The 24,978-nt window shown below is 38.1% G+C and overlaps 1 protein-coding gene across 3 annotated transcripts in view; it reads right to left on the bottom strand.

Moving 5' to 3' along the window:
* Positions 1-4,639: 4,639 nt before the first annotated feature.
* Positions 4,640-24,978, bottom strand: part of LOC308253215 (cadherin-10) — a 173,542-nt gene continuing 153,203 nt past the window's right edge. For 2 of the 3 annotated variants that reach the window (XM_080678501.1, XM_080678503.1), the window contains one exon: positions 4,640-5,542. In XM_080678501.1, the coding sequence (XP_080534627.1) occupies positions 5,446-5,542 (97 nt within the window). In that variant the 3' untranslated portion in view covers positions 4,640-5,445. The remainder of the gene's footprint in view (positions 5,543-24,978) is intronic. The other variant, XM_080678502.1, reaches the window with a different exon arrangement.

Here is a 24,978-nt window from a genome sequence, read left to right as displayed (position 1 = left end):
GAGAATGTTAAATGATATATGTGAGATTCCTAGCCCAGTTACAAGCATATTATAGCCCCAATAATATGAGTTTCTTTCAAGATTCCCTTAACTCTACAAAATACAATAAGAGGAAAAAGAAAGTATAGAAATGGCTCTGCTGCTGCTGCGTGTGTGTGTGTGTGTGTGTGTGTGTGTGTGTGTGTGTGTGTGTGTATGTGTGTCGCGGGTGGAGATGGAGAACTTCTGCAGGCTGATAATGAAAAATATTAAAATGAGAACTGAAAATTAATTATTTATGCCCCATATATTCAAATAATTGAAAGTGTGCCAATGATTGACTAAAAATTTTAGCAATTATTATAAGTCATCATTAATATCATGGTGGGTTAAATGAAGTTCCTAAAAATAAAATCTGCAAAATGATACAAATGGTGAGAGAAGTTATCATTTGTCATGCCTATATTACTCACATGGTAACATATAATCAATAAAGTACATATCCAATTTTTTCTAACATCTGCTTTTTATGGTAAATAACATATTTATCTTTAGAATCACCTTCATTTAAATCCCACAAAAATGTTAAGGAAATCCACACTGTGGTTCTTAAAAGAGGATGTCTGAGTCTATTTGTATGTGTGTGTGTTTGTGTTTGTGTGTGTGTGCATGCATACACACATGTTTCCATTCAGAAGATAAGAAGAATAAAATTGGAAGACAAGAAGACCACTACAATTGACACAGAAAGATAGTAGTATGGAGTAGTGGCAATAAGGATAACAATAGCCCAAACTGACCTTTGTTAGAGCCGGGATCCAGGATAGGTGACCCGTGGAAACTGGAATCCCGTACCCTGTGTTCACCAAGCTCATGCCTTGCTCAGAACAGTAACTGCATTAATCTGGATCGAGTTTTTATTTGAGCAAGTTATTTATGTGCCAACAAGCTCGTTGATGCTTTCACATACTGCATGGCAAACCACATCTTAAGTGAACTGTGGTTTATTCATAAAATAGGTGCCTGTAATATTGTGTTATGTTAGTTTTTGTCCTCTGACAAGAGACTCCGAAGAGAGATGTACATGCAAGAGATTTGCTGATGGGGAGAAGGTAGGGAAAGGAGCAAGTGAAGGGGAGAAGGGTCCTGGGAGGTGACCAAGGTGGCTTAAACATTAGACAGTTTACTTCCTGCCTCTAGGTCTCTGATGAATCCTGGCCCCTACAGAATCCAAATGGCCTAACCTTAGAGGCCCCTCCCTTCCCTTTTCTTCGAGCATTCACTTTAGAAAACATGACGTTGTGATGTCTTTGCTCTTTTGAGGTATCAATCTTTTAAATAAGTTCTTTGCCAATTTTACAAGCCAGGACTGTCTGTCTTAAGGGCTGAGGAGGCCCCCCTTTGAAATGTAGTCACAAAGGAAGGTAGTGCCCCTATTTTCTCAGGCTCTGAGGGAGGATAGGACCTCATGTCCACGGGCACCTTGCCCCAAGTTGTAAAACTACCTGCTGTCATGGATATAGGAGAAAGTTTACTGTCTTTGGGTAAGACCAAATGGTAAATGCAGATGGACTATGATTCCCCCACCAAGGTTGCCATGAGAGGTATCCTGTTTTTCTTTGTGATAGACTGATCCCAGTACCCTTGCCATTCATGGTCATGGCAGTTAACAGGGTGTGGCAATGACACAAACATAGTTGTGGAGATAGGGGGTCAGCAGTCATTTAGGATCCCACGGCAGGAGAGCTGAGCAGTGCATCTTCATGTCCTCTCTTGTCTATATTGCATTCTTTTCTCTACAGGTTCAGGGAGCAGCTCTTTCATGGTTCCTGTGGGCTGTTCTTCAGGGAGGGGGGACTTGGAATACTGGGGAACTTTCAATAGTTGGCCTCAGTGCTGTAACCAATTATTACCCTTACCTCTTCTATTCATTCAAATCCCCCCCCCGCCCCGCCACGTCTGCAGCTAACTCCTCTGGTTTCAATGGCTTGCTTGCCTGATGGTCTGCAGCTAACACCTCCTCTGGTTTCAATGGCTTGCCTGATGGAATAACCCAAGTTTCCACTCCTGAATGACTTGAACCCTCAGCAATCATACCCTCCACAGGCCAGGGTTGCTGCACAAGTCCCTTCCTGATTACAGCAGGACGAAGAGCTACCAGGAGGCTCCACTGGATTCTAAACATATTGTTTCAAGAACCTTCATTCCTTTAGGGCTGTTGCAAGTACGGTAACTGAAAGTGAAGAAGCAGAGTCTTTTTTCCCCCAATGTTTTTATTGATTTCTGAGAGGAATAGAGAGGGAGAGAGATATAGAAATATCAATGATGAGAGAGAATCATTGATCGGCTGATTCCTATAGGCCTCACTTTGGGTGTTCCCCTGATTGGGAACTGAAGTGTGACTTCCTGGTTCATAAGTGGATGCTCAACCACTGAGCAACACTGTCTGGAAGAAGTAGAATCTTGACAGGACAGCTGACAGAATAACTTCTCTGCATTTTACTGATGAAAATACTGTATGGTTGGAAGAAAGAAGCAGGGAAGCAAGTTCACTGCTATGAATGAAGCTGCACCACCCAGCTCAGGGGCGCTTGCAGCTCCACCATAACCCCAAATGCAGCTAAAGACTTGTACGTGGGCCTTTCCCAAACTCAAGGAGCTGGGCACAGGACAGGAGGCAAGGTGCTCCCTCAGAAAGGGAGATTTCTTGACCTTTCCTGGGAGCACAAGGCAGAACAGCTCCTAAGCCAACAGAAGCCTCACCTGGTCCCACTGCAGGTGGGTCCTGGTCCCTTTACCTTGGGGGTAAGAAATGTTATTTTACCTAAGACACTGGTGCCAGGATATGGCTAAATGATAGTGTGTTAATACTAGTAGATGATGTTTGAAAATAGTTCAACATGTAACATCACAGTAAATGCCACCTTACTTGGAAATGATTTACAGGAAGATTTAGTGACATCTGTTTACACCTAAGTCACTCGTATAAAAATAATTCTGAAGGATGAAACTTATGAGAGCACTCTCCAAATTTGAAATTAATTAGTATTTGGTTTGCCATAAAAATATTAACCTAATCCAATTCTTATTAAAAACAGCAAATAATGATATTCTATAAGCACAACAACATTTTGTGTACTCTTTACAGACTTTTGGGAAACCTTTTCATAGCAGAGTACTGAAATGTATTGAAAAGAAACAGACAATTTGAAAAGTAACTCATTTCACTTCTATCTGTTTTGAACCAGAATCCATGATTATTTCAAAGACCACTGAGAGTGTTACATGGTGGAAGTGCCTGTGCCTAGGGAGGAATTTGACATATTTAAATTTGCTATGGTTACCTTTTCAAAAACACGGCCAGACTACTGTGATGATATCAATCCATAATATTGTTAAGGTGAAAACTATTTTTGACATTCGTATTTACATTTCACATATATAAATTGATTCATTGTTCTAGGAGAATTTTGATCATTACTTATTTTGTGCATTCTCTGACTTATATTCTCATAGGTAAAAAATTAAAGATATAAATTATCTTGGGTCAGCTGCATTTGACCAAGAAAGCTGATTAGTGGACAAGAAAACATTTTGGTACTTAAGGGAATAAAGTCTGCTCAAACATCTTTTCTTCAGAAGTGTGTATTAGCTTTCATTTGTATAACAAAAACTCAGTATGTCATTATTCTTTTCCCAACTCTTCATTTTTTGACACTTGACTGTAATTTCTTTATTCAATCTTGTGAGGGAAGGCAGCAGGGTTAGGTTAATACAGTAACTCAAGACAAATGCCAAGAGTATGTCTTATGAGACTTATATTCTCCATAGAGAAAATCGCAGAGGCAGGGAGCAAGGTGATATATATGAGTGTGGCATCGAAGTTCTACAGATGGATGTAGATATATTGAGTTAGGCACTTAAAGCAATTGCTTTCAGTCATCTCAATGATAAGCAGCCACCGATGAGATGTGTGCATTTGAGATGAAAGAGCTTGGTGTAAATTTAAATCGAATCCAAACTCTGACATTTACCCATTTTGGTTGGAGAGGAAAGGAATATATTTAAAGTTGAGAAACAAATTTAAATGCTCAGGATGAGTTAAAGGGAGTTGGAAATTCTGTAATAGAATCTTCACTTAGATTCACTGCAGAGAAATTAGTTGATGACTACCTCATATATTTGTATTTACATAAATAGAAGACTTCGTTGATTATGTACTGAAATAAGATTAATGTGTGATGACAAATTAGAGGGCAATCATTTGATTGTTTAATTATAAGAGAAAATCAAGAAAAAAGACCAGGATCATTAAAAATATACATCATATTCTAGGTTCATTCAATATGAATTATACCACACACAGATTAGACAGAATGCCATGATGCATAAAATAGTCACAGAAGCCCACTGACTATATTAAACAACAAAACATAAGCTGCTTTTCATCATAAATCACTGTGAATTTAGATTTCTATTTTTTAATTAGAGTATGGCCCTTTCGGTATAAAATGTCCCCAATATATTTTAATAGGTAAATCAGAAAAACATAGGTCAATGAGAGAAGAAATCAGAAAGCTCTCACAGTGCGAACATTCACCTCCATGATGAATGTGGCTGGGGACAGAAGAGATGACAATGACCAATTTCAGTGTTTTTTAAAATGTTTTTATTGATTTTTAGAGATAGAGGAATAGAGAGATAGAAATATCGATGAGATAAGAAACATTATCAATTGGCTGCCTCCTACTGGGGATCCATCCTGCAACCTGGACATGTGTTCTGACCAGGAATTGAACTTGTGATTTCCTGGGTCGACACTCAACCACTGAGCTACACCAGCTGGGCTGCTCAGATAGTTTTGACCGAGAAAGGGAATCCTTCCCAGTTGTTTGTTCAAAATGTGGAAATAATGGACATTTTTAATTTTATTTTAATGTTATCTAAAAAAAAAAAAACAAAAACAAGTTCTGCAGGATGATCACAGTTGAATCTTAGCTTAGGTTTCCTAAGAACACCCCTCACCTTCTTACAAAAATAGAGGGCTATTCATCTTTGTTCATTGACACATGTTGTCCCCCCAAAAAGCAGATACATTTATTAACTTGTTTATCCAAAATAACTACTTATTTTTTGGATATTATCAAAATATGGTTTTTTATTTTATCTTTATTTTTGAAAGTATCACAGATGTTCTCTTTTGTGTGTTTTTTTAGACAAAGTTTTCTTACTCAAAGAGGTATTTCTTGATATATTTAAAATAAATCTATTCTAATCACATTCAAAAGGTATTACTTCTGCTTTTTACCATTGGGTTTGCAGGACATACATGTACTCCATATGTGTTCTCCTTGTGCCATTCCTCAAAATAAAAGAATTTGCCGTTACAAATGTGTAAAGAACTATAATCTGCCACAGTTTCAGATTCTGGCAGACGCCATGAGATTCCTGGGCCACAGGAGTTTATTATTCACTGAATGGTAGGCAGCATGAATTTCTATTTGCATTGGCTTCCACTTGTGCACCTACAGGGGATCTGTGCAACAGGTGAGGAGTTCTCAGTCTATAAAAAAACAAAAACAAAAACATTTTATGAGATGGTTACTAACAAACCTGACCAACTTTGCCCCAGATGGAGACATTATCCTTCTCAGACTCATCATCTGTCCTCTGTCCCCAAAGGGGAACACTATTTCTATCCTCCAAGGTTCTTTGCTATACAAACATCCTTGAAAATAGAACTGGGAACAAAAGTTATCACAAGACATATAAAAACACTATAGAGAGTTACCTTAAAAAAACATAAAACAGACTATTTGAGAATCAGGTAGGAGATAGAAAGCAGAAGTAAAGGTACATCTCAAATAAAAACACGGAATCAAATAAAGTAGGAAAACAAATCCCGCTTTAGCATTACACGTGCCAATTAACACATAACGGTAATCAATATCTTCTCCCAGGAAGATTTCTTCCTATTACATGCCTTAAAAAAATGTGCTCTTGCTTATTCTCGATTGCTGGAATATCTGGGGAAGTTTCTTCTGCCCAGCTGACCTTCTGCTTACTTTATTAATAATATTTTTAACAAACACTATTACAATTGAAATATTTTGTGATTACTACATGCAAGGTTATGATATAGATGTTGTAAGCCAAGGAAATACTAAGCTCAATCATTTTTTTAAGAACTTTATTAAAAAAATAAAACACAGTTACACGTAGTTAAATGTAAGCATAAAAGAACACACACAGAATAAAACACATTCAGATACAGTAAGTGCCACAGAAAATAAGTTCTCATTGGGTCACTGATTTAATCACTTTTTTAAAAGATTTTCTCCTTTGCAATAATCCTAAACAGGCTTTTTTCATTCCTTTTCAATCAGAGACATAACTTGTTTTTATTGGCTTGAACTTGCTATAGGTTTGTAGTTTCATCTAAAAGATATGGTCTGTTTAACCTTCATCAGCCTGATTGTAACTTTTCCCATGGTGCCCCAGAATAGATTTTTTTCTGAAATTTACAACCACTCTGCTTTTGGTGTATTGGAATTGGCACAGAGTACATATCTCAAGCAGTAATTTCCCATTACCTAAGAGTACAGACCTAAAGTGAAACAAATCCATTGTCCCAATCAAGCAAAACCTCTCAGGCAACTCATGACTAATTGAAAGTTTCTCTTGCTTCAATGTTTCTCACCACCATAATCAACAAACTTTTTCTGACTATGCAATCAGAAAAAGTAAAATATTTGCTTGGCATTTCTTAATAGGTTCTGATGGAGAATTTATGGCACTTCATTTATTTTAAGATTTGGCACAAATATTTTTTGCCCTTACCTAACAATCTATCACATTCAGTGACTTCCACTCACCACTCATTACTCTTAAGTGTGCTCATTTAGTGTGTGTTTTTCTATTAGTATTTCATTGATCCTCTTGTTGTCTTGCTACTTGCTCTCTTATTTCTTATCTGGAGAGCTGAATAATGCCTAACTGGTGTGGCTCAGTGGTTGAGTGTCAACCTATGAAACAGGAAGTCATGGTAGCATTCCACTCAGGGCACATGCCTGTGCTGTGGGCTCAATCCCTAGTGGGGGGTGTGCTGGAGACAGCCCATCAATGATTCTCTCTTATTATTGATGGTTTTATCTCTTTCTCCCTTCCTCTCTGAAATCAATAAAAACATATTTTAAAAAAGTATTTTGTGTTTCAACTTCTAAAAATAATGATATAATTGTAGATGGAGGGACATCTATATTGCTAAAATAATGAATTATATTTTCTACATGGTATAAATTTACAAGATAGTAGATCTTCCTTTACTTTCTGCTATGTCAATTTGATTTTGAGAAACTTTATTAAACACCCCTGAATATTTTACAGACCTCTCAAATACCTATACCTATACCAAACAAAAACATTGCTTTAGATTAAACACCCAATCCTACATAATAAAAGGCTAATATGCAAATAGACCAAATGGTGGAACAACCAGAACAACCGAACAACCGGTCACTATGACATATGCTGACCACCAGGGGGGCGTGTGTGGAACATGGCAGGCATTGGCAGGAGCAGGATGGTGGAACAGGTGAGAGGGGTGCCAGACAAAGGAGGGGCACCAGACCAAGGTGGGGAGCCGGTCGCTGTCACCGGGGAGAACCTCTGGTGGTTACTGAAAATTCTTTGCTCATATGTGCCACAGTCCCACCCAACACTCGCACCTGCTGCTGGCGCTGGCCCCGCTCGCTCCTGCAGCCAGCACCGGCGCTGCTGTTCGTACCTGCTGCTGGTGCCCGGCGCTGGTCCCTGTTACTCGGTGCCATCAGTGGGTGTGAGCGGCAGCTGCCGGCCCTGATCGCCCCTGAGGGCTTCTCTACCTCCCCTTGCTCCTGAGGGGCGATCAGGGCAGCAGCTGCTGACGGCACCCGTCCCACTCTCACCCACTGCTGGCACCAGCCCAATCACTCCACGTAGTCAGCAGATGAGAGTGGGGCCGGTGCTGTCAGCGTGTGGGAGCGGCAGCAGAGGGAGCGGAGCTGCCGGCAGACAGGGGACCAGGGGTCGCAGTGGGAGGGGCCAGGCGGGGGCGCAGAGGATGGGCTGAGACCTGCTTCTGTGCCTATTGCTGCCTCATGGCCCACAGTTCCTTTCAAGGTGCACAAATTTGTGTACTGGGCCCCAGTAGAAAAATAAAAGTTCACATCATTAATCAGTAATTTTATTTAAAAACTAGAGGCCTGATGCAAGAAAATTGTGCAAGAATAGGCCTTCCTTCCACTGACTGCTGGCACCAGCTCCCCTCCAGCACCTGGGACCCAGGCTTCCCTCGCAGCTCCGGCTTCATCTGGAAGGTCATCTGGAGGGACGTCCAAAAGGACGTCAGTCTAATTAACATATTACGCTTTTATTATTATAGATAATATCAACCATCTTAATTTTTTTCTTTTTCTCTTATTCCTACCCACTCCACTTTTGCTTGGTTGCTCATTCTTCCTTAGTAATTAATTTTAAAATCTTGATTGATTATTTCCAGTATGTCAGACCATGTGTTGCATCATGAGCATGCAACCTGGGCCATTAAGACAAGAACCTTTACTTCTTCCAGCTAACACTGCAATGAAGAAAATAGGCAGTAAAATAAGCAAATACAGTACGGTGAAGCATGTGCTAGTGGGTATATAGTAGCATGTACCAATGTGTAAAAGATCAGGGAGGAGAAGACTCAGCCTAGTCCTGAAGACTGGAGTTCACTTTCTTCCTCATCCCCTTTTTCTTCTTTATCATCACATAATCTTCTCTTCTTAATATTTATTACTATTAACATAATGTGTACATCTGAGCCTCTATAATACAATTAAGAGCTTAGCCTTATTTTGAATTTTATTTAAATCCTATATCTGTTCATGCATCACTTTATAATCATTAAACTCCTGAGACTTTTGGCAAAATAAATATTATAAAATTATTAAAAATTTTTTCATTGAATTTATTAGGGTGACACTGGTTAACAAAATTATATAGTGCACAATTTTACAACACATGATCATTACACCTTATAATGTGTTTGCCCCCCCCCCCAGTAAGTCTCCATCTATCAACATTTATCTCCCTATACCCTCCTTCATATCTCCCAACCTCTCTATCCCCTCAATCACCACACTATTATAAAATTCTTAAATGTGATTTGTTTTAAAATTAGTAACAAAAATAACCTAATTTTTATATAGGGACATTTTTAAAGAAGGATACAACATAATTTCATGTATATTAAATAGATATAACTACATACGAGCAATGTATAGTGTTTCAAAATTTATGTAAAGCAGGAATTCTTAGTCATAAACATCAAGAGAAACTGGCTTTCCTTCGGATAATACCTCATTGTCATATAGTGCCTCTCTTAACATAAGTTCATTTATAAGAATACCTTTCTTATTAGGCAAGTACTAGTGCTTATTACAAAGACATTGAAATCAGAGGGAGTTTGCCCTAGTTGGTCTGGCTTTGCGGATAGAGGGTCAGCCTGTGGACTGAAGGGTCCCGGGTTTGTTTCCTGTCAAGGGCATATGCTCAGGTTGCAGGTTCAATCCCCTATGTGGGATGTGCAGGAGGCAGCCAATCAATCAATGATTCTCTCATCATTGATGCTCCTCTCTCTCTCTCTTCCTCTCCCTCTCCCTCTCTCCCTCTCCTCTCTCTGCCTCTCTCTTCTTCTCCTTCTTCCTTCTTCTGTGAAATCAATTAAAATATATTCTAGTCCTAGCCAGTTTGGCTCAGTGGATAAGAGTGTCAGCCCATGGACTGAAGGGTCCCAGGTTAGATTCCAGTCAAGGGCACATACCTTGGTTGCAGGTTTCCTGGCCCTAGTTGGGGTGAGTGCAGGAGGCAACCAATCAATGTGTCTCTCTCACATCAATGTTTCTCTCTCTCCCTCTCCCTTAAAAAAATCAATGGAAAAATATTCTTGACTGAGGATTAACAAAAAATTTATACATTATATATATATATTTCAAAAATTTATACTATATATATAAAAGTATATATATAAATATATATATATATTCATAAATTTATACTATATTAAATAAGCAGGTCTCTGCTTTAAGAGCCAGAATGAAAGATTCCCTCTTCAGCTCTATTCAGGAATCATCTGAGACAACCTAACTCAATGCCACCTCTTGTCTCTGAAGTTGACAGGAAGACTCCGCTGAGACCTTGTCTTTCTCCAACGCAAATGGTTTGCACACTTTGGGTCTTGTTACTTGATTGGGACTCCTTTAAAATGTACTGCTTCCGCCTCAGTGTTCTGCAGAGTCATCGATATTTGGATTGAAGCAGCCAATCTGAGGAATGTATAACTTGTTCTCCTTCCAAAAAGTCTTTCCTCCAGCATGTATTTCACACTACTGTTCTAAAAATCTAGCATAGTATGAACTTCTAAACCAGAGTTTAAAAAAAAGCAAGCCACATTTCCCAGAAACATCGAACATTCATTAAATGTATTTTTTCATGATTTTTTCCATTCTTATTCTTCACTTTGTGTTCTGAAGTACTCTCCCATTTTTGTCAAAAAAAACACACCATAGAATTAACAATATAAATGTAATGTTTTATTATTTTTAAAACATTTTCATAGGGATTAATATATTTGACATTCCTGTCAGCTCTGTGAGATTTGAAAAAAAATAAATTATTCTCATCCTCACATTACCTATTTAAAAACAGGGGTATATTAAGGATATAGTGTGTCTTGAAGCCCAGAAATACTAAAAAAAGGTCAGAGACTAAACCTGGGATTTTCAAAATTAAAACTTTTTTAAAAAACATATTATTGATAATGCCCCATAGAACTTTCTTTTATTGTTAGCTGTTCTATGGACTTGTGCTTTGACTAATGAATTGGAGTTAAAAGGAAATTTAAATTTATTTGTCTGCAGAATCTCAAATTACCATGCACATTTATAATAAAAAAGAAATCCTGTTTTTCACATGCAAGATTGTTTTAATTTGTATCACATGAAGAAATAAGCAAAATCATCAGACTTCATAGTCTGAGGTTCTGTTTGATAACTTGTGTTTCATACTTTCTTTTATAACTTCTTGAGAGTCCTTGAATTTGCATAAAGACATTTACATGTTTTTGGAATAATTAGGCATACATAAAGTAGTTCATTAGTAGCAGAATTTTATGCTTATATAATATAAATGACTCCTAGCAATTAGTGGGATGCTTAGTTTTGCCTGAAGTTAGAAAGTTTTATTTTTCTCTCTTTTTGACCCTTGGGTCAGAGATATAAAACTATGTAGAAATTTGTATAAATATCTTGTGGATTTCAAAAGTTCTAGAATGTCTAATCAATTTAAATCATGAGTTAGCTTCTTTCTCTTTATTTTTCAAAATCTGTAAATTCAAAAAATATATAATTTAATCAAGAACATATATTTTATCTCACTTTAATCTAGTTCTTATTATCAACATTCTTAGTTGATATGCTAAAAACCAATTAATATTTTATTAATCACTACATTGCTGGCATTTTTAAAACAGACTTTTAAAAAAGTTTTTATACTCAAACTCACTTCATTCATGCATTCATTTCTCAAATATTCATTCCATGTGTCAGATATTCAGCTAGATAACTGAATAGAAAGAAAAATAAGTCATGTCCTTGTTTTGACTTTATATATTATAGATTCCTAAGAAGCAGGCTAAATAGTCAAGGCAGAGTATAACAACTGCTATAATAGAGGTGTGTGTGTGTGTGTGTGTGTGTGTGTGTGTGAGTGTGAGAGTGTGTGTGTGTGTCTGTGTGAGTGTGTGTGTGAGTGTGTGTGTGTGTGTGTGAGTGTGTGTGTGTGAGTGTGAGTGTGTGTGTGTGTGTGTGTGTGAGTGTGAGAGTGTGTGTGTGTGTCTGTGTGAGTGTGTGTGTGAGTGTGTGTGTGAGTGTGAGTGTGTGTGTGTGTGTGTTACTTCCCTGACACAGAGGAGCAGGACCCACGCTGTCTTCAGGTCGATTGGTTGGCAGGGGAGCTTTCCCAGAGAAAGCTGCTTTTACAGGATCCTACTGTGTTTGAACAGTTTGCCAGATGTATCAGGTAGGAAATAGGGAAAAGATACAAACAATATTAAAGTGCATGGATTTTTCAGGCAGAATGAACAAAGTGTCACTGAGAAAAAGGAAGGTGGAGGATGTGAGCCAGGTGCCTTAGCTGGAGAAAATCTTTTAAATGTTAACCTTGTGATGGAAGAACTTGGCTTGAATCAGCTTCTACAGCAATGACTGTTTCACCTTGAATGAATTACTTCACTTCTGTAAGGCTTGATTTTCATATTTGAAATATGGGGATAAATAAATATATCTTTGATGGGTTTGTCAAGTTTAAGTAAAATAACAAAAATTAGGTAGTAAACATAGTACCTAATTCTAGTCAAATTTCAGTTATCAATGTTTTTGCTTTTATTATTATTATTATTAGGGCTTTATTCCATTGGAAGATCATTCCAGAAGCTGGGTGGAGGGCTCATTATCGGAGAAAGACACTGCCGGCTGGGGAACCTCTTCCTAGCATATTACATCTATCCAGTCTATAGAACATAAAAACAAGAACATTATCTAAATTTATTTAGTGCCTTGGAAAGAGAGAGAAAGAGATTTTAAGGAATTGGCTCCCATTATTGTGGGGGCTAGGAAGTATGAAATCTGTATGGTAGTTGGCAGGCAAGAAACACAGGCAAAATTTCTACATTAGTCTTCTGGAAGAATTCCTTCTCTTTCAGGAAATATATATATATATATAGAGAGAGAGAGAGAGAGAGAGAGAGAGAGAGAGAGAGATTTCAGTGAGGAAGGGAAAGGAAGAGAGAGATAGAAACATCAATAATGAGAAAGAATCATTGATTGGCTGCTTCCTGCATGCCCCCACACTGGAGGATCGAGCCCACAACCTGGGCATGTGCCCTGACGGGGAATCGAACCATGACCTCCTGGTTCATAGGTCAGAGCTGAATCACTGAACCACCCGGGTTCAGTTTCTCCTCTTAAAGCCTTTAGCTGATTGGCCTTCACATGAAAGAGGATAGTCTACTTTACTCAAACACTACTGATTGTAAATTTTAAACACGTTTAGAAAAAAAAAACACTTTGCAGCAACATCTAGACTGGTATTTGAGCAAGCAGCTGGGCTCCATAGCCTGGACAAGTGGACACTATAATTACCATCACAACTGGGCCCATGCAACCTAGATTGAGTCTGGGTCCATGATAATCTGTGAAATGTCCTAGAGCCAGTGGAAGGTGAGGTTGGCATTCTAGCCCCTGGATATCTGACTCCATACTGAGCATGTGTCACCATATGCCACACCATCTCCTAATAGAAGTAGATACGGAGAAGAGAGGATGCCTGTGAGAGCTATGTCTATTGGTGGTGAATGAGAAAGAAGAGTGTACGTGACCTTGTGTCCTATAGTCTGTTTTGAATCAATGAGTGGCTGGTAGAGAAATTCTGCAAAGGAATGATCGTGGAGGATGAAAAATGGTATATTTTGGATCAGATAAGTTTAATCCTGCAAGACATTAAGCAAAGATCAACATGCTACCTACCCCCTGAGTGAAAATCTTTGATGAAATAATAATCATTGCTTCTTGCCTCCTTCCTTTTCAAATGTCACCCCTGCAGTGTGAAAAGTCTTTCCACATTTATTCACTCATAACACTCAACTTCTCCCTCAAGTTGAGATGGTACAGTGTCTTGCTTTTGAAGCCTCTGTGAGTTTCCAGGACACACTTTAGGTTGTCACACTCCACAGTGATCTCCTTGAGATGAGGGCGCAACTAACCAAGGGCCTGGTTCCCAGAACTGGGCAATACATTTTTGCTGAATGAATGAAGATCAGTCTCCCTCATTTTATTAATGTAAATATACACAGGTTGGTTAGGAGTATAAACTATTATGACAGATTTATGGATCTTTTTAACTAGCCAGCTTAACTATGAAACCACAGGTGGACTCCTCTGTAAAACAGAGCTGACTTTGTAAAATGTTGTCCCTGGACTCATTGACTCCAAATTACATAGTATTCTTAAGCCTATGCATTCAGATGGTTAGATAGGCTAGAAAAAAATGCTATTAATACTTGCCAATGCTAATTATTATGTAAGTTGAACTAAGTCTAAAAATAATTAAAGGGGGGAAAGAATTGGTATGTATTACATTACTGAATAAATTCTGCTTTATAGAAGGCTTTATTTTACCTTATATTGAAATAGAAAAACAAATTAGCCTTTGGTATTTCCCTTTATGGGGGCATCTAACCCATGTGTTTTTTCATTTGATTTCTTTAATTTGGAAAAATCAGGTGACTCTCTAATATTTTCATGTAGTTATATAATACTAGAGGCCCGGTGCATGAAATTTGTGCATGGGGGGGGTCCCCTCAGCCCAGCTTGAATCCTCGCACAATCCAGGACCCCTCGGGGGATGTCCGACTGCCGGCAGTTGGACATCCCTCTCACAATCTGGGACCATTGGCTCATAACTGCTCAACTGCCTGCCTGCCTAATCGCCCCTAACCACTCTGCCTGCCTGATGCGCCTAACTGCTCACCTGCCTGCCTGATTGCCCCTAACCACTCTGCCTCAGCCCCCGCCATGGCGGCTTCATCCGGAAGGATATCGGGAATGACGTCCAGAAGGTCTTTTGGCTGTCTGGTCTAATTAGCATAATATGCTTTTTTATATAGATAATGGATTTCAATTAATAACTAAAATTTAGTTGATTATGGCAACTTTAGAAGTACATACTCTGCTCTCACTCTATAGTACATGAATTTTCTCTGAAGGAAGACAAAGTCCACATGAAAACTGATTCTTATATTCATGCTTAAGGCCCTGAAATTCCACCTGCCTCTGTGGCATTGGGCCACATCACGAGGAGGTCAGATTCTTTCAGGGGTATATAGGTGTCCAGCAAAATTGTGCTTTGCAGCTTGCACATTCAGTAAACCCACCAATGACTGAACACAATATGTCTCCTCTCAGGTAGAGCCACTTTCTTTTTTTTTTTTTTTTTTTTTTTTTTTTTTTTTTTTAAAGAGAACACTTTCTTTTTTTTTTTTTTTTTTTAATATATTTTATTGATTTTTTACAGAGAGGAAGGAAGAGGGATAGATAGTCAGAAACATCGATGAGAGAGAAACATCGATCAGCTGCCTCTTGCACACCTCCCACTGGGGATGTGCCCGCAACCAAGTTACATGCCCTTGACCGGAATCGAACCTGGGACCTTTCAGTCCGCAGGCCAACGCTCTATCCACTGAGCCAAACCGGTTTTGGCAAGAGCCACTTTCTTAATCATGTTTATATCTGTACTAGAGGCCCAGTACAGGAAATTTGTGCATGGGGGAGGGGGTCACTCAGCCCAGCCTGCACCCTCTCCAACCCGGGACCCCTTGGGTGATGTCCGACTGCCTCTTGCAATCCGGGACCACTGGCTCCTAACTGCTCTCCTGCCTGCTTGCCTGATCACCCCTAACCACTCTGCTTGCCTACCTCATTGCCCCTAACCACTTGCCTACCTGCCTCATCACCCCTAACCACTCTGCCTGCATGCCTGATTGCCCCTAACTGCTCCCCTACCAGCCTGATCACCCCTAACTGCTCCCCTGCTGGCCTGATCGCCCCTAACCACCTCCACTTTGCCCCACACCCGGGACCCAGGATTCCCTCCTCCAGCCGGTTGCAGGCACCCAGGGCCCGGGCTGGCTTCACCAGGGCTGCAGCCACAGGTGCCCAGACCACGGGGCTTGTGGCTTGTCTCTCTCCCGGACCACAGCCTGGCTGGACCCCATTCCTCTCTCCCCAGTGTTGAATGTCTGAGCCATTACAGTGTGAGGGTGTGAGGGTGTGACAGCCATTTGCATATTAGCTCTTTATTATATAGGATATGGTTTCAGGCCAAAAATGAATGGATTAGCAGTGCCTTTGAGCAATGAAGACACATTGGGTGTATGCATAAGATTATCTCCTATAAAGGCTTTATATTTGAATAATGTTGGCATATAAAAATCCATTTAAAAGCCCAACCAGGTGTGGCTCAGCAGTTGAGCTTTGACCCAGGAACCAAGAGTCACTGGTTTGATTCCCAGTCAGGGAACATGCCCAGGTTGTGGGCTCAATCCCCAGTAGGGGGTGTTCAGGAGGCAGCGGATCAATGATTCTCTCTCATAAATGAAGTTTCTATCTCTCTCTCCATCTCACTTATTCTCTCTGAAATTAATAAAAACATACTTAAAAAAATAAAATCCAAGAAAGTGTAATAGAATGCTCACTAACTTTCATAAAAAAATTCAATTGTAAATAATAAAAATGCACAGACATGCATTTATTAAACTAGTTACATTTGACCTAATCTGTTGTTCTAGATAAAATGTTTTGTTATTCTCCTATTCTTTCACTGATTCATTGTGTAGCATGAGTATTCTTGATTTTAAATCTTTAAGTAAACATGCAATTGCTAATTCAATAACAGTCTATGAAATACAAATTATAATTTATTCAGATCACAACTCACATTTTCTCTATTATATCAAGTTGCCTGGATAAATTACAATTTATAATTAAGTTATTTTACCCACTTAACCCTAAACATGTTTCTTTTATTAATTTTTCTTATTTTTAATATGCATGTGGGTATTTGGATTAGCATTCCTTATTCTGAATCCCCTGTTAGTTTTAAAACTTCAGGAGATTAGTGTTAGCATCTAGGAGAATGATCTCAAAGAATGTTTCCAAGAAGTATCCCAGATCTAGCCCCTTCTCCCTATCTCAGCTACAGTCTTGGGCATTTTAACATTCTTTACATACTTTGTTGACATTGCCCTCATTTCTTTCTCTCTTGTATTTTCATAACATCATTCAACAAGCATTTAGTGAGTGCCCACTAGATGTCAGACAATCTCCTAATAATTTCAAAAGAACATTCTTCCCTGATAATGTCATATATGTGGGAGAAACAGGGAAAAAAAGAAGACAGTGGCAAAAAAGAAGTAATTTTCTATTTGCTCTTTGAAAATCATATTGAAATAGTCTACTTCCTGAACACTTCCCAATTGAAGAAGATTTTATAATTGATTTTATTTTAACACTTTTTTTTCCAATGGTTTGAGAAACAAATTAGCACAGTAAGGTAATTGCTCTTTTAAAGATTCATTTTTCAAAGTTGCATTGTTCCCACAGAATAAGCTATTTTAAAGAAGTGTATAAATAATATTTGTATTCATTTATTCATAAAACATTGTTGAAATATGTACTACATGGTGGATCTCATGCACAATTTCTGTGAAGAAAACACAAATGAGAATGGTGCCTATCTTCAAGGAATTTATACTTAGCAAGAGGTAAATTAATATCAAATTCATATTCAGAAATGCATGTTGGGATATGAATTCCACATACACAATAGGTAAAGACAGAATTTAGGTGACAATGTAAAACTTAATACTCCAGTGTACCTTTGGTTACTTTTCACATAAATAATCAATGACATGAACAAGATTTTATTAATTTTAATTAAGCATATACAGTCTTACAACAAAATGAAAGTTCAAATTCAAGAAAATGTTGTTGCGTGCGTTAATATTGTATTGCAAAGAAAGTCCATTTCTTTCTCTTATTCAATCAATATTATTTTGACAATATTTAGGCACACTCCTGAAAAGACACCTCAAGAAACTAAAAGGTGCCCATCCTCCTATGAATCAGGAGGTTGTGGTTTGATTCCAGGTCAGGGCACATGCCTGGGTTGCGCAGATATCAAATGTAAAGAAACCACTTCTGGAACACGGACAACAGATAATTGCTGCAAAAGTGGGCAGAAGATTGGAGCATGCCAGGTCGAGTCCATGCACGCAAGACGCAGCATCGGACTTGGAAACATTTGTTGTCAAGGAGACTAATGGGGAGCATAGATTTGAAACAGTTAGACCACTTGAGTTCCTCCACTTTCTGCTCAGAATCAGCACTAGTGGCACTTAATCTTGAACTGGAGCAGGGAGTGTCAGCCCTGAGAATGAAGGCACAGAGACATATTCTTGGGAGCTAATTATAACCAGGAGCGAGGGAACAGGTCATGTCCCCAAGAAACCACCCTGGTATGGACCTCTCAGTACTGGCGGTACATTCTGTCCATTTTATACCACATGGGGGAACAGACCACAGGAAATTAGAAGTGGAATAGGATTTAATAGTAATGATGATGATAATAATAGTTTAAACAAGTCACCCAAATATTGAAAGACACTTTTACATTGAGACAAAAGCAACAAACTAAACCAGGAGAATTAAACAGAATGAAGATAGAAAATAGGAGATTTTAGAATAAATATAATTTAAAAATCTTCAGAAAGATGTCTCTCTATATTGCATGTATAAAAAGAATCAATCAACAACATTGGAGATTGAATTTTTATTTTCAAAATAATGTAAATTTCCATTATGTTAGCAGATTGTATCAGTTAAAATAATGGTCTGCTTTTAATGGAGAAAATGAGTATGTTCCTTTATAAATTAGTTGTCTTTATCTTAGTTTCTTTCTTTTTTAAGATTTTTGCATTGATTTTTTTTTTTTTTTTTTTAGAGAGAGAGAGGAAGGGAGAGTGATATCTATTGAGAGGACATCAACTGGCTGCCTCCTGCACGCCCCCACCCCCTCATTGAAATTGGATGCCTCAATTCCCCAAATACTCAGACTTAGAGGGGATTTTAGAAAGAGTTTGGCCTTTGCTATGTTGTTGCATATTTAAAAATTTCAAAGCACTTACATAACTTAATTTGTAATATAGATGTGTGCTGGTGACTGATAAAGAAAAATTACTGGTCTTGTTAAATACAGGAGTAGTTAAGAGCATAGATTCAGGTGTTAAATTTACAGTGTCAAATCTTATTGTACAATTATCCATGTGGCCTAGAGTACTTCCCTCACTGAGATGTTATGGGAATTAAATGAGTTCACATATATGAATGATTTAGACAATGTGTTCAAAATTCAAAATCAATGGTGTCATTTACTGCATTAACAGAATAAAGAATAAAATCAACATTATCATCTTAATGAATGTGGGAAAAGCATTTGCCAAATTCGAAACCTAGTCACGATAAACACCTTCAGTGACCAAGGTCTACAAGCTAACATCCTTAATATGATAAATGATATCCATGAAAAAGCAATAGCTCACATAATACTTAGTGGATGCAACAGAAACTGAGAAACACGGCAGCGATGAAAATGTACTATAGGTTAATTAGTGTGGGGATTATACTTGCACATGTCAGCAGTGGTGAAGGTGGTCTCTGCAGAGATGACCTCTGGCCAGAGACAGTACTCTGCGCCCCCAGTTCTTGTCATGCTTTTAGGAATGAATTCGAACAAGAGACTACAAATGGCAGCAAAAGCAGGAAAGGATTTATTTGTAGGAAAGAGATACACGCAGAGAGGACCTGAGCAGGCCAGTCAAAACCGACCGAGTGCCCTGAGCCGGCAGCTCAGATGGCTGAGACCAAACTGAGCATCTCAATATTCTGGAGTGTAAAGGATGTATGCCCCTAGGCTGGAGTGCCCCTAGGCAAGGAGCAAGTCATCCCCTCCTTCATGTCTCAGAAAAATGTATCTTTAGGTTACACGGCTCCTTCATCTAGATCTCATGCCATGGCTTAGACTACATCCTGGAGGGCTCTGAACCTTTCCTGCTCACATAGGGGCCTGCCACCTCCATTGTCTACTTTCAGTTTGTCGTGCCTCACACTTACTTCCTCCAGGCCCCAGCTGCCTCTCCCAACCTCTCCCTCTCCCAGATCATGTTTTTTTTTTTTTTTTTTTTTTTTTTTTTTTTTTTTTTAAATCTGCTTACACTATATTTGGTAAAACCCAAAATATGGGAGTGGACAAGAAGCCACCCAATAATGATAGAGGACAGGCTCAGGGAATTATATCATTTGTGTCTTTGTTCCTTTGCAAATTGACCAAAACTTAGCCTACTTGTTGGCTCACTGAAGGCAAGAAAGCATAGCCAATGCCATATAACACATAGGAGCCCGTTTGGATAAGCAGGTACCAGCAATGAGTAAAGTAAGTATGTCTGTGTGTTCCCTCCAGTTACTCCCAATCTGCCTCCCAGCATGCACCATTTTCACGCTGCTTGTCAATTACAACAGACCATTGCAGTCTATGGGTTATGTAGTACCCGGAATAGCGGTGATGATAAGTTATCATCCCTCACTGAAAGGGTGTTTTCCAGTCTGTCAGACATCTTATTTGTAGTTCACAAAACCATTTAGTGGGCCGCAATGAGTGTGCTTAAGGAAAATGAGAGGGAATTGAGACAGCAAGTGTATCACATGAGTGACCACGAGTATTTTTTTCATGGAATATTTATGTTTTACTTTTCAAATGTGTGTGTGTGTATGTTACTTTGACTTTGTAAAATGTTTACCCCATAAGAACACAAATGTTCATCTGTTTTTGCTCAATCTTGATACCCAGAAAGTCAGATTGCATCAATACCTGGTATTTTAAAGGCACTCAATAAACATTTTTTAGTAAATACAAGTATTGCTACTTTATTAAAATATTTTATGAAAATATGTTTTCCATAGTAAATTGCAATAAAACAAAAGTTTCAAAATAGTGCTGTAATTTCAAAATAGTGCTGAACACAAGACAGGCCTTACACTTGTCCCCCTCTTCTAGCTCCAGTTAGCTATTACTAGCTAAAGAAAAATCCATGAACATTAGAAATGAACACATGAGTAAGAAAGACAATCACAGTGAAAGATGCTGAGGAAAGTAAGTCACCAATAAAAAACAACAACACAGAAGTAACATGTGTGCATGTCTATGTGTGTGGGTGTGTGCATGTATTTGTGTGTATAATATTAAAAAAAAGTAAAAAGAGAATATTCAAAGCATGAAACAGGAGCAAAAAGCAATTTAGAAATAAAAAGCAATTAAAGGTATTAAGCATAAAAGTACAGTTGTTGAGTGATCATCTAGTTCAAAGCCCTCTTATTCAAAGAGGAAATTGCGACTGGAAACTGAGATGGGAAATAATTGTGGCATAATCTTTTGATTAACATATGAAAATAGAAATTTGCATATGGCATTTTGTTTTGCCTTTTTGCTACTTCTGATATATTTTAATGATAGCAATTCTATTTAGTTCTAAAGAAACATATTTGCTTTCCTAAATAATTCTAGTTTCACTGTAGCCAGTCTCAACAAGTACTTAGACATTAAATAAATAAAAGGTGACAGTAGCCCAGCCAGTATGCTCAGTAGTTAAGCATCAACCCAGGAACCAGGAGGCCACCAGTTCCATTCCCCATTAGGGCATATGCCACATGCCTGGGTTGTGGGCTCAATTCCCTCTAAGAGGTGTGTAGGAGGCAGCCTATTGATGATGTTTCTCTCTCATCGAGCTTTCTATCTCTCTATCCCTCTCCCTTCCTCTCTCTCTAAAAAAGCAATAAAAAAACCATATATTTTAAAAGTGACAGTACAGTAGGTTTTATCACATTAAAACCCCTGCTAAAATCCATCTTTACCATCACTGTGCATTATTGAGCAATAGGAAAATGTTAGCCCTTTAGTGGTAAAGAATGATACACAAGAGAACTTTGGCTCTGAAGGAAATAGGGATGGTTGAATCTGATTGTCTCCCCATATTCTCCCCGAAAACGCATAAGAGCAATGAGTAATGAAACACACACACACACACACACACACACACACACACACACACCATTCCTTGTAGTATTCTAAGAAACAGAATACTACAAAAATGTTATTACCTGTAATTAGAGATATAGTTGGAGTTCTTAAGAAAACAAAACAAACAGAATGAATATATGAAGCTATGATGCAAAAAAATGCTTTAGAAATTATTTTTAAAACCTTAAATAAATCTATTGAAATTGTCCACCATGGACCAGGATGGGTTGAGTCTTGCTTGTAGTGGACCTCAAGGGAATGCCCCTAAGATGGAAATTGCTTCCTCATTCTCTCCCAGGTGGGACCTCTACCTCCTAGAATACTAGATCTAACTATCCTCCAGAGATGCCATACCTACTAGCAGAATGGGCCCATATTACATCAGACCTTAGGGGAGTGACAGCACTCACTGATTGGGAATACAGCATGGGGACACCACAGCTCTAGTCAAAGTGGTGGCAAATAGTTGCCCGCTTTGCTTCCAAACAAAGGCTCCCAGGTGGGAACATGCACCCTGGAAAACAGATCCTGTTCAGAAGGCAAATTGGTTTAATCGGGCCACTGCTGCCCTCTGCTGGAGTTGGTAGGTACAAAACCACCATCAGTGATACTTTCTCTGATGTCCTGCTAGCTGCTCCCTCCAGAAATGCTGGATGTTACCTTGTAACTTCCTTCTTCTTCTTTTTTAAAATATATTTTATTGATTTTTTTTACAGAGAGGAAGGGGGAGGGATAGAGAGTTAGAAACATCGATGAGAGAGACACATCGATCAGCTGCCTCCTGCACACTTCCTACTGGGGATGTGCCCGCAACCAAGGTACATGCCCTTGACCAGAATCGAATCCGGGACCCTTCAGTCCGCAGGCCGACGCTCTATCCACTGAGCCAAACCGATTAGGGCTGTAACTTCCTTCTTGACCAAGTGTGTGCTCATCTCCTTTGGCCTACCAGATTTAAATCAAGCTACCCATTTCACCTCCCAAACTGTTCATTCATGGGCTCCAGAACATGGAACCTTGTGGAATTTCCTCCTTGATTATCAGCTCCAAGCAGCCAGACTTAGAGACACAATGGTCTACTCAAAGATATTGTCCTCAAGCTTTTAAACAATAAGTTGTCCCCACAAATGGATAGATATTTTACCCCAAGCTTTAATATTGCTTAATTGCTGGTCCTTGGGTCTTCAAATCCCCCACACCAACTACTAGTCTCCTCCAAGGACACCCTTGCTAGGATACCCAAATGCACCCAAAAGGGAGCCCACACTCCTTTGACACTAGAGAGAACAGAATCCACATCCTTTCCCCAGATGAATGCTCCCTTTACCATTTTGATATGTTTTTTAATCATCTTCCACACTTGCAACCAGATAGAGGGTTAATTATGCAATGTGACCCACATATGTTAGAGTTTGAGGAGACAAGCCCCTACCAAATTGCTTAGAGATAAGAATTATACAGATTGTATTGGCTCAGGCAATGGCCCATACTAGTTGTAAAGCTAAGGACAAATTAAAAGGTTCATTCTCCATAATAACTCTGTTAGTAGAAATGTCCTCACTATCATTACTCCCAAAGATATCAAGATTTCTTATTTTATCTTTATCAATAGTAGGTTTGGCTTTAAGAGCACTAACCTTAGAGCTGTGTCCATTATGTCAAAAGAATAGAAACTTGGGCAATTTTATGTAATTCTTCATTGTATTTTATTAAAATGTAATATGGAGATAATAAAAGTACTCACCTCACAAAGTCTTTGTGACAATTAAATGTGTTAGTATATGTGAGACACTGAACAATCCCTGGCATAAAATGGGCACATACATTTTAATTACTATCATCATCATCATCTTTATCATATTAATCGTTACTACTATCATAAATTAGCTTCAACCTTACAATTCCATGTATAAGTTTTCCAAGAACTCACATTAAAGATATTGTTAATCATGACATTTTCTGTCCTTAAGTTTACCATTTAAAGATGCATGATTATTTTTTGAGTAATTTGGAGAATAACCTCTGAGTCTGTTTTTTTCTGATTTTTCAATAACATTGAAAAATTTATACCAATGATTATCAAGCACAAAATTAATTGTGTTCAATATTCTACATTAGTAATGCACTGAGATTTTAGCTTCACAGATAGAAAAATTGAGATAATATGGTTATTTTTAAGTCACTTAAATTATTCACTTTGACAATAAATAAACCAGAAATTGGATTTTACTTTTTCTATTTCTGGCTCAAAAATAAGGTTTATAAAAGAGTGCATCAAATGTGCATTTCCTTCTGTCACCTCCATGCTGTCTGCTCAGGCTATCACTTTTGGAAAGATGATGTAAGAAATTTTCAATATACAGCTGGCATAATTGTGCATAGCTGCTGTCAAGAATTCCTAGGCAGACACCGTCATCTTAAAAGGTTACTGTGACATTTCTAGAATATGCTTTTTCAAATATGAATGAAACATGTTGCCTTTTTGGTTGAGGGTAGGGAAGGCATGGATTCTGACATTTTCCACAGTGCCAAAATTAGAAAACAAAGTATTAGAATGCCAAGATTAATCAATCACTCAACAAGTATTTATGTGATACCTTAGGTGTCCAATGTGTTGTTTAGAACTATAATTTTATTAGGTCTAAGTGTTTAACCAAATGTAACCTAAAATTCAAAGAGTTGCTTTAATATAAAGTGCACAGATCTGCCAACAGAATGTTCCACATGCTGGAACTACTTAAGTACCTATGCCCTTTTGAGTGAATATTTCCTATGCTCAGTTATTACAAATGTAGACTCATATTCTGCTTATAATAAAATTTAACTCTTTAAAGAAACTTACAAGTTATATAATTAAGACATATACATATATCAAATCATTAAGTTGTATATTTTAAGCTTGTGCAATGTTTTATGCCAGCTATCTTAATAAAATTAGAAAAATATATTTTCAAACAAATAATAACTTTCTAATGTTAGCATCATTTCTTCTAAAAAAAAAAAAAGAGAGAATATGCCAGAGTCCATCACTAAGTTTGGCTGTTTTACAAAGATACCTGACATGAGCAAAACCATTTAGAAGAGATTTATTTTAAGCTATATTATTCTGGAGATAATGGAATAAACATAAACTGTAGCACAGTGGCATGGATTTTACACATTGATAAAAAGAAATTCATTTAAAATCCTTTTGAGTGTAAAAGAAGAGAGGGAAAGATCATGGCAAGAGTC

The sequence above is a fragment of the Plecotus auritus genome (assembly GCF_963455305.1).
Source record: "Plecotus auritus genome assembly, chromosome: 7".
In the NCBI taxonomy this organism is placed as follows: Eukaryota; Metazoa; Chordata; class Mammalia; order Chiroptera; family Vespertilionidae; genus Plecotus; species Plecotus auritus.
This window is presented reverse-complemented; position numbering and strand designations above follow the sequence as displayed.